This window comes from Lemur catta, chromosome 2, assembly GCF_020740605.2.
Source record: "Lemur catta isolate mLemCat1 chromosome 2, mLemCat1.pri, whole genome shotgun sequence".
Taxonomy (NCBI): domain Eukaryota; kingdom Metazoa; phylum Chordata; class Mammalia; order Primates; family Lemuridae; genus Lemur; species Lemur catta.
In genome coordinates, this window is record NC_059129.1 from 33,973,067 (window position 1) to 33,990,276 (window position 17,210).

General features: G+C 36.5%; 1 protein-coding gene across 1 annotated transcript in view; it reads right to left on the reverse strand.

Annotated features, from left to right (window-relative positions):
• Positions 1 to 1,551: 1,551 nt before the first annotated feature.
• VKORC1L1 (vitamin K epoxide reductase complex subunit 1 like 1) overlaps positions 1,552 to 17,210 on the reverse strand; it is a 67,352-nt gene continuing 51,693 nt past the window's right edge. Inside the window, exons 2-3 of the mRNA XM_045543204.1 lie at positions 9,825 to 9,934; positions 1,552 to 5,449 (exon numbers count right to left, since the gene is read on the reverse strand). Coding sequence (XP_045399160.1) covers positions 5,223 to 5,449; positions 9,825 to 9,934 — 337 coding nt within the window. The 3' untranslated portion in view covers positions 1,552 to 5,222. The remainder of the gene's footprint in view (positions 5,450 to 9,824; positions 9,935 to 17,210) is intronic.

A 17,210-nucleotide genomic window follows, 5' to 3' on the forward strand; every position in this document is an offset into this window, starting at 1 on the left:
CCCACGCACTAACAATGTCACACAATGCTGTCGTGCTGCCATAGTTAACAAGGTCTCCGTGCCACTACCCACGTGGTTAAGCTGACGAGCATAAGAAAGGGAAGCGGGATGAGGGTCTGAAGTGGGAGCTCAGAGGTAACCAGTTCTCTTAGGGTATTGTTCCAACCTCAGCCCTAGTCTGCTCTTGACAGAAACGGACAGATGAGCCCATTGGCTTAATCATTACTGATGCCACTGAACGTGACCACCTTAAACGGGCTGGGCCTACAGATGAGTATCCCATGCCTTTGTACCCCAAGACTGACTCCACCTGCTCCATCCCAGAGCATGGTCTTTCCTTAAGGAATCTTTCCTCCTCCTCTTCTTCCACAGGCTCCATTAAGGCAAGGAAGTTGTAATATTCCTAAAATTTGAGTATTCATCAATCCTGGCTTAAAGCTAAATGCCTTGGAGAGATATCCCTTTTGGTGCCCTGTCAAATGGAAGACAATTAACCAAGACAGCTCTTGATTCACTTCTCTTGTGGTTGCTGCCCACGTCTCAACACACACCCTTTTTTAGCCTTCCTTTCCAAGTTCCATGAGAGAAAGAGTAAAGATAATTTAGCCTAATTTTCTTATGTACCTTCAGACCTTTTTTTTTTTTTTGAGACAGGGTCTTCTTCTGCTTACAAGGCTAGAGTGCCATGGTATCAGCCTAGCTCACAGCAACCTCAAACTCCTGGGCTCAAGTGAACCTCCTGCCTCAGCCTCCCGAGTAGCTGGGACTACAGGCATGCGCCACCACGTGTAGTTAATTTTTTCTATTTTTTGTAGAGATGGGGTCTTGCTCTTGCTCAGGCTAGTCTCAAACTCCTGGCCTCAAGTGATCCTCCCAGCTTGGCCTCCCAAAGTGCTAGGATTACAGGCGTGAGTCAGTTCAAGTATTAAGTTAGGAATTCTAGGAGTTCCATATTTCTTTTGTAACCACTGAACTTCAATCTTAAGTTCTTTGAAGGAATCAAATTTTGTGTGCCAATTTAATGTCAAAGTATAATAGATAAAACTCTGGTTGACAGACATTTTAAAAAATTAAACATAACAAGACACATGTTTTACAAATTGAGGGCAAGGTCCATTTTGTAGGTCCTATACGTCTAGCATAGAACACGTTTGTTCTAGTCCGTAAAGTATGGCTAAGTTGTATTTCAAATGGATTCATCTTTTTTGTAGATGGACTGTAAGAATGGACCTTTTTAGAGGACTATAAGAATAGAGGTAAACTAAGGGGATGGAAAAACAGTTAATATGTTCCATGTGTTCACAGAACTGTAGACAGTCACACTTTTTGTAGTTAATTTGTGACAATCAGACATCATAAACCCACAGGAACTCTAAGAACTAGAGTCTCTAAGAACTGTGTGTCTTCTACAAATTACATATAATTTAAGAGAATGTAGTTATGGTATCAACTTTGAGAATACTTCATGAGGTTCCTGCTGAGACTAAGTCATGTAGCTTCATTTTTGAAATGTCACCCTGCAGTATAGGAATGATGGAGCAGCACAACTTCCACAGGTAACTTCTACATTTATTTTATACCAAAAAAGTTATGTGCAACAAATAAACATTCTTACATATTTACATTTGTTTTTATTTACCAGTTAGCAAAATGGTGTCCTGAATCTCTGATAAAGAATATTCCTATCTATATTAAAGGGGAAATCTGCCCAGTGAACTCCCATTTTAAATGAATGTATACTCTGGAGCTTAAAGTGCTAGTAATAAATATTTTTGATGGAACATACTATACAAATCAGATACCTAATACTTACGCCATGCTTAATACAGTTTCATAACAGAACATTTCACCTTTTCTGGGCTAATTTGTAGAAAAAAATGTTTAACCAAGTAGCCTGGATTCCCACCCCCACTCCGTTTGTTTTACTGAAGGGAAGTTCTCACAAATTAGGAACCGTAAGTGCTGCCTAAAACATCTGAACTGTTTCACCAATGCTTACGAGTTGGAGGAAAATACATGAGGGCAAAGCTGGCAGTATTAGGTTTATCTCCCCAAATAGGTTACCAAAAATGATGGAGGGTTTCTTTGTTGGCCTTTGTCTAACACTGATTTTCAGAGGAGACACATCGGTCAGCATTCACTGGTGTCACTCGGTGGCACCGATCTAAGTTATGGAGCTAACTGCTCAAGACAACTGCACTTTTGCAGAGTATCTTTTTTTTTTTTTTTTTTAACTATCATCTCTTCTCTCTGAAGATGGTCTTTTAAAAAAATAAGTGAAAAACACACAAAAGCCAACAAATAGTTTTAATTTCACTGTAGTATTGGTCTTCTGTCTACCTAGGAGATCCAAAGATCCCTTGTACCAAATGACAAATCTCTGTATGAAAATAGTCAGTTTTCAGCATTCTTTAAAAGTAATGAGTTTAAGGAGAGGATACATACATCAAGTAAAAGTAATTAATGGGACACAGCTAGTTAAACCTGAGTTATTTTACCAGTTTACCCTTACTGACAGCAACCAGCTGTAATGAAAAACCAAATGAAAGCCTCCAAACCATCTAGATTCTCTAGAATTTGTCATCTAAGCACAACTTCTATTTTTTCAAATGGTACTTATGACTATCAAGTAAATGAGGCTTCATTTGTTATGAATCACTTAAAAAGCATGAAGCATGGAATTACTGCTAAAACCAACTTCCCTCCCTAATTTGTCCTTTAACAGTGGTGGCTTAGTAATGCTACAGTGTTTAAATATTCAGTCTAAAATAGTCAAAACAATTTTCAAATTTTATAACATGGTGTTTCCTGCTCTTCTGGGTGAATAGAAGGTATAGAGGGGAGCCTAAATTCTGTACGGCAAAAAATACCAAAAAACACCCCACAGGGTTCTATTGCTTACCGAGACATGGGCATTACAATGCTGTTCCTTCAGGCAGCATGAGTTCGTCTCTCAGTGAGAAAAGGGTATTAATTCTACTGGGTCATAGGTAACGTGGCAAAAATTTTTATACAACTGAAACAGTGGTTTCCCCAAGGCTTAGGAAAGCAAAGAAAAAACGAAGGGTCCGGCTGAACATTTTTACTTGTTTTCTCATGTAAGAGTTGAAGACATTTGCAAGAATGCAATGTCAAGACAAGCTTTAACTATACTCTGCTGATTGATACAAAATATGATGAAAAACCATTACAAATTGGGACACAAGGAACTGAATTTAACACAACCAGTGTTATGTATACCACAGAAGTCTTAACCCTTAAGCCATTTCCACGCTAGCTTAGAAAAGAGAACCAGTGAAGTGCCTTGGTGGAACTGGACGCACTGCTACAACATGGCCTCACTGTACAGCTCTCAAACACGGGGACTCACTTCTCTGTGAACACCAGACATCCAATCAACACTTTCTAGAGTTCTTTTAACTACTTCAAAATACAAGAACAATACGTACATAATAAAACAGGCATTGAAATATTCACATTCATGGGAAAACATAAGCCTTGATGAAATCTGAATTAAGCTATCTTTTAAGAAATTGGTTAAAAGTTTATTACAATTCAGATTTTGTACCTGCCTTGGGCCAGAAGACTTACATTGTGTCAATTATGACAGTTAGTTGGAAACTAATGAACAGTTGCTTACTCTACCCAGTTTACAGGGTAGAGCCTGTCCCCTCTCTCAAAAAGAAGGCAAATAAAGCACTCAAAAGTTACCAGTCTAATTGACTATTTTTAACTAATGATTAATCGTACTGGAAGCAAAACATTGCTACTACTTCTCAATCACAGGAATAAAATGATCATGCGGAACCTTTCCGTAAATGCAAGTTTTCTACTTCACGGTAAGAAAGGAAGGAAGGACACTTCTGCCCAAGTTCAACACACAAAATATTTGGTTAGAGATTTAAGACAGAAGGCACTTTTAACATTCTGGTATAAGATGTTAACCATAGAAACATACTGTCACAATTTCATTTGGGTTTATTCAAATCACCTTTAAAAATTCTTCTTATGCATTCACATAGTTAGTAGAAAGAACAGTGATGACATTACTGTATTTTACCTTTAGATATTTCTACTGATTAAGCAAACTGAGCAGTGTGTCAGCCCTAAAGTTTACAAATCCAATATTTGACTCTAAAACAATTAAACTAGAACATCAGATTAGTTAGTGCAGAAAGAAACAATTAGGGAAAATGCTATGGAAGCTACCAAAGAGCAATCCTACTCTGGAGCGATTGGGCTCATACTGGTTATTTCAAAGTCGTAATACTGTTTGGTTGACTGGCACCAATATTTAAGGAAAAATATCTGTGCGAAAACTCAACTGGTGTAAGAGATTTTATCTAAAAATGCCATATTAATATTTCCAGCTTTTCTCCAAAGAAAAATACCCATTTTCCTATCATTAGTGTCCTGAAGGTCTTGGACTTGAAGGTCTGGTCACATGACTCATTCTATAAGGTTATAATTGATCCAGTTTTATGACTAGACACAAACTTGCCTTGAACATTCCAATTTAGTTTCTTCCATTCAGAGGAGGGATATGGAAGGGAACCAACCACCCCAGTATGTTTGCTGTCGATGCTACACCCATGGCTGGCTGTGCTTTTCACAAGAGATGACTATTTTCACTATTTCATCAGTCAACATCGAGCTGACAGTTCTTCATTGCTACACTTCAACTAAACTGTACAGCAAGTTCTGCAGGGATGGATCCAATATTTCTACCTTTATTTACAAATATCACATAAATGGATTCTAGTTGAATCTACATGTTTAAATCCATCTGCTAAAAACATATTACATATTGTAAACATGGCAATATTTAATACAGTATCTATTCTAAAATATTTTCATGTCATGATCACATTTGTTATACCTGAAATTGAATTTATACACATTAAAGAATTACTAGCAATGGTTGCTCACTTTACAATTGGGGAGTGGGGGCTAGGGCTACATGTTTTCATTTCGGAAAGATCTTCAAAGTAAAGTTAAAGCTTGTCTTTGATTGGCTCGGCGTATCCTTTTTTTGTATCCATATTTAAAATGAAGATTGACACAGAAAACAGCTAGGGCCCCTTCTAATTTACAGGATTTTAAAAAATCGGTTTAAGATTCTTAGGGAAAGTGTCTGTTGTGAAGAATAAAAAAAATTGCTGCAAAATAAACTTAATGAAAAAAGGGACTTGAGACTGTCAGTTTAGAGTTTTGTCAGGCTGTCAGTCCTGCTTGGGCTGCAGCTGCCGTTTCCAGGCCTCATTCAAGTAAACCAGTCGTTTGTAGTTGATGATTAGAAGAATGAAGTTCAGCACATATGTGATGACGCAGATGATGCAAAACTCCTTCAGCACAAAGTACAGGATGTAGGCCAGGTACAGAGACCCCACCACAGACACGATGGAAGACGTCATGAGGATTAACGCTGCAACTGCACTCGCCGTCAGGCCTGCGAGAGAAAGGGACACTTGGCTCAGTCGGGCCTTGACAACCGAGAGAAAGCTTCTGAGTTAAAGGGAACATCTCATGATTCGCTGCAGTGTGTGAATATTGATCTTACTGCAAAACTGAAATCTGAGAACAAGAACTACTGGTCTATTTTGTTAAGATTATACAGGTTGACTTTGCAGATAAAATACTAGTTTTATAACTAATTTTTTATTTATCAATATTTCAGATGAAATAGTATATATTTTACAATATACAAGGGTCAGGGTTAGGGTTAAGGATATGCATGCAAAGAAAATATACAATCTCACAATCAAACTGAGCCATGAAGCCGATCTATAAAATCAACAGCCCCAACTCTCCTAATGAATAAAGGAATGTAAGGACCACAGCCTTTTCTTCCAAGCCTTACACATTTCGTGAGAACTTTCCCTGGCTTTTCACTACAACCTCCCCATCTGTGGAAAGTATAATTTGCTTTTCCATGTTTAGATCAAATTTATCAAAAATCCATAATGGGAAATGACTACACCAACATGGAAGAAGAAGGAAAGAAGAAGGAAAAAAATGATCTTGATAAACATTTCTGAAAGGGCTCACCCTGGCGAATAAGGGAAACCATATTTAGCCAGTTGGCCACATGTGGGTCAACCCTGATCGAGAAGAAGGGTAGTTCTGTGTGCGAAGCCAGGGCTCCCAAGGCAAAAATGTGTCTGAATTCTTGACTCTATCTTCACATATATTGTTCTGTAATTTCCTATTGCCAACAGTATGGGAAATATGTGCATTTATTTTCAAGGAAAGAGAAGGCAGTGCGTATTAAACTACCCTCCTACCCAATGGCTAATGGATAAGGATAATAGAAACAGGAAAATGTAAGAACAGGTGGTAGCAGGTTTAAAGAAGTCAAAGAATTGAAATATCATGGTGCCCACTGTTGAAAAGAAAGGCAGTGAGAAAATGCTCATGGGCTGGCCACGGCACAGCCACAGGGACGGTCAGAACTAAAGAACAATGCTTTAATAAGGCACTTTGAGACTAAGATGCTGTTGAATTACTTATGCCAACGACTGGCAAGTCTGGCCAGCCACTTGCTTTTGTAAATAAAGTTTTATTGGAACCCAGCCATGCTCATTCATTCATGCAATGTCTGTGGCTGCTTTTACATTAGAAAGATAGAGTTGAGTGGCTGCAGCAGCCAGCAAAGCCTAAACTATTTTCTGTCTGGCCCTCTACTGCAAAAGCTTGCTGACTTCATCTATGATAAACAACTAAAATTTCAAAAATTAATGCTGTCATCTTAATTTTATCTACAAAAGTTAGTTTCAAAATGACAGGGGCAACTTATTTACCTTCTCCATGCCTTTCTTTACTCAACTGTGAAACTGGAATAATAATCATGCCTACTTCCCAAGACTGTTGGGAGAATTAAATGACCTAATATAAAGCAGGATTAAAGGAGTTAATACCGACTGTTAGTCAAATACTATTGTAATGTAACTAAGGACTTGTGGCTTGGGGTAAAATTCCCAATGGAATTTAAAATGTGCTGTAACTCTAAATAAATGACGGTACAATCATGCAGTGGAATATTTTGCAGCTGTAAAAAAGAATGAAGATATTTAACGTACTGGTATGGAAAAGTCTTGGAAAAGTCACCAAGATACATCTGTCAAGCAAAAAAAGGTGGGGGGAAAGCAAGCTGTAGAACAGTGCGTACAGCATCTGCCTTTTATATTTAAAAAAGGAGGAACATTAAGATTATATATTTGTATCTTCTTGTATGTGCATAAAGAAACTCTAGAACAAGAACAACAAGTTGCCAGTCAGGGGTGAGGGGCAGTAGAAACTGGGCCAAAGGGAGACAGGGATTGGACAGATTTTCCACTGTATACTGTTTTGTATTTTTTATGCTTTTGAACCATGTGAATGTATTATTACCTATGGAAAAATTAAATTAAAAATGGTGTATCTCGAACACTCAGAAGGGGGTGAGGATGATGTGCTCTGGAACCTGTGTTAGGTGAGTGCAAATGTGCCTCCAGTGACAGAGGCACTGCCATTAAAAAAGCATTTGGGCCGGGCGTGGTGGCTCATGCCAGTAATCCTAGCACTCTGGGAGGCCGAGGCGGGTGGATCGCTCGAGGTCAGGAGTTCGAGTCCAGCCTGAGCAAGAGTGAGACCCCATCTTTACTAAAAATAGAAAGAAATTATCTGGCCAACTAAAAATATATATAGAAAAAATTAGCCGGGCATGGTGGAGCATGCCTGTAGTCCCAGCTACTCGGGAGGCTGAGGCAGTAGGATCGCTTGAGCCCAGGAGTTTGAGATTGCTGTGAGCTAGGCTGACGCCACGGCACTCACTCTAGCCGGGCAACAGAGCAAGACTCTATCTCAAAAAAAAAAAAAAAAAGCATTTGAAGAGCCTTAAAAAAATGTCATAACATGTGAATGGAAAAAATATATATGACACATAAGATGTAAAAAATATATAAATGGTGAAATTAACAAATTAATATAAATAGATAAATAGAAATCTCAATGTTTCACCTGTATCTTCAAGTATTAAAATAGTCAAAGGATTTTCTTAGGCATTTTTATTAAGGGAAAATGAATTATGCCTTGCATTTGGGCTTATATTTAAATTCTTCTCTAGAAATCCAACAAAACAAATAAATGGAATAAAAAGTGAAATTTCTCCCTCCTCCCCAACCAGCAGAGCCTTTTGTATACTTTTACATGCACAAATACAAACATATATTTATCCTATAGCTATTATACCACAATTTGCTTTTTTTACTAAACATTGTCTTGATCTTTCCAGGATATACATATAGACCCCCCTTTTCCTTTAAGGGCTACATAGTATTTTCTAATTTATTCAACCATTACCTATTGCTAAGCTACTACCAATTTTTTGCTATTTCAAATGGTACTGCTATGAATATCCTTGCACATACATCTTTGTATTTCTGCAAGATAAATGTAACTGGGCAAACCTGATAGGACTATTGAGAAAAATTTAAATTTACAATTTGCCTCATAACAAATCAATTTCAGATAGAAAAGTTACATATATTTTTAATGAACCAAACCACAAAAGAGTTGAGATGATGAAATAAAATATAAGCAACTAAAATCCAAAGGCAAAAATGAATGGATTTAAACTCAAAGTGTAAAAACTTATACAATAGAAATTCATAAAACATAAAAAAGGATAAAGAATGGGTAAAATGCCCATAACACATATGAAAATAGACTATTATCAGGATCCCAATAACTAAATGGACAATAAAAGGAAATTAAAGTAAAATTTAAAGTAATAAGTATTAATTTGTAACTACTGGAAATTTTATAGAAAACACTTTTTAAAAATGAAGATTGATGAGACTTCAGGGATATCAGACAACCAAGGGAAAAGCAATTTGGTAAGACCTATCAAAATTCATAAAAAAAAAATCTGTTGACTCATTTTCTTCGTGGAAATAATTCAAGGGGGGGGCGGCTTTAAGTAAAGTTGATCACTGCAGCGTTATTTAGAACATAAAAAAATGCGAGGCCGGGTGCAGTGGCTCACGCCTGTAATCCTAGCACTCTGGGAGGCCGAGGCGGGTGGATTGCTCGAGGTCAGGAGTTCGAGACCAGCCTCAGCAAGAGCGAGGACCCGTCTCTACTAAAAATAGAAAGAAATTATATGGACAGCTAAAAAAAATATATATAGAAAAAATTAGCCGGGCATGGTGGCGCATGCCTGTAGTCCCAGCTACTTGGGAGGCTGAGGCAGGAGGATTGCTTGAGCCCAGGAGTTTGAAGTTGCTGTGAGTGAGGCTGACGCCATGGGATTCTAGCCCGGGCAACAGAGTAAGACTCTGTCTCGAAAAAAAAAAAAGGGAAATCTGTATGTCAACAATAACAAACACTTAAGAGGATAGAAAACACTATATTGATATATGAATTCACATAAAATTATTTTAAAAAGACAATAGATAGGTATGTAAAGTTGATGGAATTATAAATATAGTTTACTGTTAATATTTTCTCAATACATGATATTTTTAAATAGCTACAGAATCTATAAAATAAAGAGTTTACAGGGAAGACTGGATTGGAGTGATAATTTCCTTGAATGGGACTGGTTTTTCTGCACATCATGAGATGCTGTATCCATGATTAAACACCAACTGACACCAATTTCAACATTAGCATCATAAAAATCTTAGTGAATCAAGTTTTCACAACACAAAAATATGTTACAAACTAGTGGTTCTATCATTAGCATATGCTTTTATTTAATACAAAGACACTTCAGGGCAAAGATACAAAGTACTAAATGGAATATAACAAACTTAATTTTGTATTGGTGTATAAATACTTACCAAGTAATAACTGTAGTATATAAAATATAAGTCCAAAGACACTGTTTGGCTGGTTTAATACACCATCCTTTCCAAAAATGGAACCCAAAAGACCAAATCCTCGACCCCATCTGTAAAATAAGGAAAACCAATAACCCTATGTTTGAATTTCCCTATTTTCAAAAATGTAAAAGTATTTGAGAATGTTATCTAATTCTAAAACCAACTAAGTTGCCAAATTTCTTAAATGTCCTTTGTTGAAAGAGTGATTTACCCCAGAGGGAGGCCAGTTGTTAGATTTCCATATTACATCTGATTAAAAATAATGATCTAAAATGAACATAGTAAAAGTGCCAGTATACCCATCTGAATCTCTAAGTTGCCATTTTCTATATATTCTCTTTTCCAAAAGGTAGGACAAAGTATTCTTTTTCCGATGGCAGTAGTATTTGCAGAAGGAGGCCTCTCCCAATTTAAGCCAGGGTCACTTAGCAGTAGTACCACTGACATTTTGGGCTAAATAATTCTTTGGTGGGGTGCTGCTCTGAGCATTACATAACTATCAGGATCCCTGGCCTCTACCCACTAGATGCTAGCAGCACTCCCCCGACCTCCAGCTGTGACTACCAAAAATGTCTTCAGCCATTGCCAAATACCCTCTGGTAGGCAAAATCGCCCCCAGTTTAAAAGCCATTGATGTAAGAGGTCCTATTTCTTCATTCAAAGTATATAGATTGAAAAGTGTTCCTGACAAATTTTACCAGGATATGCATTAGGAAACATATCCTGGGAATGTATCTTTCAATGTGAGACAATATCAGAAATTATAGGTCTTTCTTGGAATCATATTCCAAAAGTAAAAAATTGATAACATTATGTGCCCCATCAGTTTTTATTTGCAATTTAACTTCAAATATTGCATTTGACTTAACATTTTCAGAATCCTATTTTCTTATTTTAAAAAAAGGATTATTAAACTCTGATTTAATAGAACTTGATAAAAATATCAAACTAACACTTTCTTTGGATAAAAACCTTTGAAGATAATGTTAACTGTGGCTGAGAGTGCTTTTTAAATACCAAAGAAAACCAGTTACGGCATTAAGTCAGTAGAGAAACACTCTAAATAAAACCTAAACTTTGGTTCTGAAGACAAACTGCCTGAAAACAAGGATAAATAAGTGAATCTTTATTGGTCACACTAGTTTACTACTACTCAATGTCCACAACAGAGTGAAACTCCTTCATAATGATGATATTGCGAGATAAGAATGACCCCAATTATATAAGCAAGCAAAAGCCATGAACATGTTTATTATACAGTTATACATTTCAAAGATCTCCAAAAAATATGCATTATATTCATTCTTTCACTTAACAAATACTTATTGAGCACGTACTAACTAGGTGTACACATGGTGCTCGGTGCTGTGGATCCAGGAGTGAACAAGCCAGACCAGGTGCCCTTGTGGAGCTTATATTCTACGTAGGGATGAGGAGTAATGAACAGGTAAGCAAATGACTAAGTTACCTTCAGAAATGGACATGCCTATTAACAGATACACAGGAAAATTAGAGGGAGGATACTCTAGATCACTGCTTCTGAAAATTTAATGTGTAATCACTCTGGGATCTTGTTAAAATGCAGATTTTCCTTCAGTAAGTCTGTGGTAGGTAAGACTCTGTCTTTCCCCAAAAAAACCCACCACAAAACAAAATAAAATGCTCCCAGATGATGCTGATGTTTCTGGTCTGAAGACCACACTCTGAGGTCCACTGCTCCAGACAGAGAAGAGGTAGAGGATGCTTCTCTGTGGAGGAGACGGTCAGGGAGGGCCTTTTCCAGGAGTTAAATTTTGACTCAAATCCTAAATGATGAGAAGTCAGTCTCATGAGGAATGGCAAGGACAAAGGCCTTGAGGTAGGAATGAGCTATGGGTGTGCAGGAAAAGGCCATCAAGGCTGATGCAGAGTGATGGGGGAGAGGGACAGGAGAATTGGGCATGGGTCCAATCATTTAAATTATTTATGGCCTTGTTTGTAGGCCATGATGAAGAGTCTGCATTTTATTCTAATTGCAATGAAAGACATTTGGTGGCTTTTAAACAGGAGAGTGAGATAAGCTTATTTATGATCACCCTTGGCTATTGTGTAAAGAACAAACTGGAGGGGCCCAGAGCACAGACTGGGAGAAACTATATGCAATCAAACGTCTTAGCCCTACTCATCTGAAGTAGGAATTCAAATTTAAATCACTGCCTTTGGCAAGGGAAATAATTGGCATGCTGCCAAAATTATCATGGGTAAACAGAATTTTTATTTATTCAAACCACTGGTCTATGCCTAATTATTCACATAAGTTCACATGGGTATTTTCCTTGAAAACAATGCAGTAATCCACAGAATGAATATATTATCAAAGTAATACATGCACAAGGTTTCAAAATAAAATAACACCAAAAGCCTTCTAAAACAGAGAGATTCCTTATTCCAGCCCTCCCCACACTCAGTTCTGATCCACAGAGGAATCCACTTTGATGTGTTTTCACTGTTTTTCACTATTTACCTTCACATTTCTAAATAATATGCTTTAACTGCTATTTCTTGCTTTACCAATTCTAAATATTCTCTTTGACTTTCTAATATGGCATGCCAGAATGTTGCTTTAAAAAATTTTTTTTATTATGGAAAGCTTCAAATGCACATACACAAAGTGAACAAAACAGTGTAATAAACCCCCAAGTATCTATCCATTTGTTCTTAGATGTTGCATAACACTTTATATTTTATAGAAGAAATACCATAATTAAGATATCCCTGTTAGTGAATATTAGGCTGTTTTCACCTCTCATGATTATCAAACATTAAATGAACATATTGTACAAAATACCTCTCTGCTATATTATTTCCATAGGATAAACTACAAAGAGAGAAATGACTTGATCAAGGGGCATAAGCATCTTAAAAGCTATTGTTACTGTGCAAAAGAGTGTACAAAAATGTTACAGCTATTTATACTTCCACCATCAGTCCCTGAAATGTCTTCTTTAACAACTGGTCTATGTCCATACCACCCTGAACGTGCCTGACCTTGTCTGATCTCGGAAGCTAAGCAGGGTCAGGCCTGGTTAGTTCTTGGATGGGAGACAATAGCTAGAACTGACATACAAATGGCAAACATGCTTTTATATTTAAATAGATAAATATATTCACAAGTAAGCTTAAACTCCTGATTACCTTTATTTATTCATTATTTATATTTTGGAAATCATTTGCTTTTTTCTTTGTAATTTAAATTTTTGTTACCAATAAATGTTTAATTATCTTGCTTTTACCATCTTACTTTAAAAATATCAACATTTAGTAACAATAATTTTAAAATTCTCTTTTTTTACTATGGTAAAAAAATACAACATAAAATTTATCATCTTAATCATTTTTAAGTGTACAGTTCATTAGTGTTAAGTATGTTCACACTGCTATGAAACAGATCTCCAGAACTTTTTCATCTTGCAAAACTGAAACTCTGTACCCACTACACAGTGACTCCCCTCCCCACTCAGCCCCTGCTACCGACCATTCTGCTTTCTGTTTCTATGAATTTGATACCTCATATAAATGGAATCATACAATGTGTGTCTTTCTGTGACTGGCTTATCTCACTTCAAGTTTCATCCATGTTGTAGCATGTAACAGGACTTCTTTCCTTTTTAAGGCTGATATTCCATTATATGTATATGCCACATTTTGTTTGTACATTCATCCATAGATGGACATCTGGATTGCTTCCATTTCTTGAGACATAAAGCTTTTTTGGTGTATATATATAGATAGATATATCTAGATGTATATATTTGTTTCTGCTGCCTCAACCAACTACGAATGTTCTTATAATTTTTCACCTATCTCTCTGATAGGAACAAGTCCTCTTGATAATAAAATTTCAAGTAAAACTTAATGTCAAGGCAAATCAAAGGAGATGAGGTCCTTGAATAAAACAAGAGCTACAATTCTGTTGTGAGAGTTAACAGTATGGTGCACAGGAGGGAGGACATCTGGACAAAGATGGAAAAATAATATACATTTCCTTCATTCAAAGTTCATAGGTTATCATACATCATCAATTTAGTAATGACTTTTCAGAGAAAAAAATTATCATATAAATATGTATATTGATCCAGATGGTAAAATTAAACAACTATAGACCTTAGAAACATAGACATTAATGTCTGGGTTTATAAAATCTTTGTCAAAGTTTCTTTTGTGGAAATGAGCAGCTTGTATCAAGAAATGGCCTCTTTCTCAGGTCATGGTAGACACCATGTGTTAAATAACATTTAAAATTCTTTCAGCCAAAAGGTCCATCTATTTTTTCAAGTTATCTCAAGAACCCAAAAGGACCATAACCACTAAAAAGGAAGAAAGGATCCTGAAAAGCGTAAAAAGATGGGATAATATATGTTTTGGGCTTCAGATGGTATATGGTTATACTATATGTTCAGTAAATGCTTGTGATTACTATCATAAGATTTTCTTTTCTTTTGAGATGGGCTCTTGCTATATCGTCTAGGCTAATCTCGAACTCCTGGGCTCAAAAGGAATCCTCCAGCATCAGCCTCCAAAGTAGCTGGGATTACAGATTCGAGCCACTGTGCCTAGCTACTATCATAAGATTTTATGAGGAATTTAGTGGAAGACTTGTATACTCATTTGGTAAGATTTTTTTGTTGTTTTCATTATTTTCAATTTTATTAAAGTTATACATATACATAGTTTTAAGAAATAGTGCTAAAAGCCTTAGAGCCAAAAATAGCAGTTCTGTGATCTCTGAGGTACCCCCCTCGGAGACAAGCACTTTCAACTCATTTTAGTGGTTTCTTTCAGTATCTACCCACAAATTTCTTTCTACAAAATGCTTTACTCATCATTTTCAGACAACCTATCACTCTATGGTAGGCTAGACTATGATTTAGTATATTTTCACTTTCCCCTCACCCCACTTCCCCTCCCAATTATATCACAATTTATACTTGTATCGAATTTTTGGTTAAAATAACATATATTGTTTACATGGTTATCAGTGTATTGTTTGACACGGAGCCAAGAATGGTCTGTTCTGTTATAACACAAGTTTTTGGACAGTGAATCAAGTCATAGGTGATTGGTAAATAGGAGAATGACATCAATACAATACAAAGTTGCACAGTCCAGACATAATTTTCCCCATAATGTTAAAGTTTTTTGTCACTAAACAAAAGCAGCTGAATGAAAGTTTGTGACTAGGCCAGGATGCAGCAGGCCAGAGAAACAGTCCGCACCATCGCTGGCCTTCTGCCTTCCTGAAGCTGCTCCGTGTGTGGCTCTCCCCCATCTGTTTTACAATTGTCTCCACAACTCACTGCTTCAGTCCTTCCTTGTATATCCCCATCCATCAAGCTTCCTTCGCCTTTCCCCCTCTGTACTCCAAGGTAAAGCCCTACATTTACCACTATATTTATTTATTTGAAATTTAAAATGTCTCTAAACTCTATTTTTTTATTAGCATTATTATTTCTTTCTCTTCATCATATGGTTGCAAGGTTACATGGGTTTTGAGTGGTCTGCCCCACTCCTGTCCCCTAAGCCCTGATATTTTTAAAAAATACTTTTTATTGAAGCATCATTTAGGTATAGAAAACTATACACGAGTGTATAAAGCTCAGTGAATTTCCACCAGCTGAATACACTTGTATACCAGCACCCAGATCAAAAAGTAGAGCAATACCAGCACCTCAGAAGCAGCCTTGTGCTCCCTTTCCAGTTACTCCCCACAGAGGATAACCACTACCCTGATGTCCTTTTAAAAAATAGAAATATATTCAAATTATAATATATTTAATTATATATTAAATAATATATTTATTAATATATATTTAAAGATTTATTAGGAGGCAAACACCCTTATAACCACCGCCCAGATCAAGAAATAGAACTCTGCTAGCCTCTCTATGTGCACCAGCCCAATTAAACACCTGTTCTTTCCTCTAAAAGCAGTAACTATCTCAGCTTACCCTTGAGTTTCCGTAAGGACTTACCACAAGTGAGTATTCCTAAACACTATAGTTTACTCTAATCCCCACTCCCATTCCCTTTTACTTGATTTGTTAAGACTCTTGTAAGGTGTAGCTTCCTAGCCCTGGTATTTTTAAGGCTCAATTCTGTAGAAAATGAGTTTTTCCATGAACATGTTATACTGTCTATAACAGAAATACCTATAATAAACTGTGATTATATTTCCTTTTGTGCACAAACTGCTTTTCTGGAATTAATAATTCATATTTTGTTTCATTTTCTATGTTACCATAATTAATTTTCCAAAGCCCTTCTGAGTGATATTTTAAACAAGATCACTCGTATCAAGAAATCTATGGATTGATTGCTTTTTTCCCCTGGAGACATCACTCCTGGAACCCTCAACCTTCTTGATCCACTCTGGCCAACCTGCTTCAGGCTGGCTGCTGCCTAGGCTTGCTGCGCAGCTGTCCCCCTAAGACCTCCAATCTCTTCCCTACACTGCATCTTCTTAGGTTCCCTACACCATTTCTTAGATTGGGCATCTTCCTTTTCTCCTTGGTTTACTCACTTGTTTTGGTGGAAAAAATCCTCTAATAGCTTCCTTGAGGAAAGAAACACACCAGAGGTAAAATTTCTGAGATGTTGAAAGTCTAAAAATGTCTTTTTTCTACTATCACACTTGACTGATTGTTTGTTTAGGTATATAATTATAAATTAAATACAATTTCCCTCGGAATTTTAAAAGACATTATTCTACTATCCTGCTTCCAGAGTTGGTCTTTGAAAAATCTGATGTTATTCTCATCTTTGAACATGACCTATTTTTGCTCTAAGAATCTTCTTTTTAATCTGAGTGTTTTCAGATTTCACAAGGGATGGTGCCTTTGTGGGTCTTCAGTCATTCGTTGTGAAGGGTCCTTGGTAGGCCCTTTCAATCCAGAAATTCATGCTCTCCAACAGGAGAAATTTTTCATTTATTATGTTTTAGTCAAATGTTGGACCTCTTAAGCTGACCGTTTTCTTTTATCTTTTCTTCTATTTTTCATCTTTTTCCTTTTGCTCCATTTTCTAAATTAGCATGATATACTCTTCCAGGCCTTCTATTAAGTTCATTTATTAAACTTACTGCTCCCTAATGTTTAATTTCTAAGTGTTCCCTCTTATTCTCTGATTGTTCCCTTTACATAAATAGCATCTTGCTTTGTTTAAGGATATCACTTTTTCTTAGATCTAAGGAGATAAAAATCATTAATGTTTAAGTTTACTTCTGGCTTCTTCATCTTTGGTTCCTGAGTTCCTTGGATGCATATCTATATATGTCTATCTGTCATACTGGAGGACTGTCTGTTCATT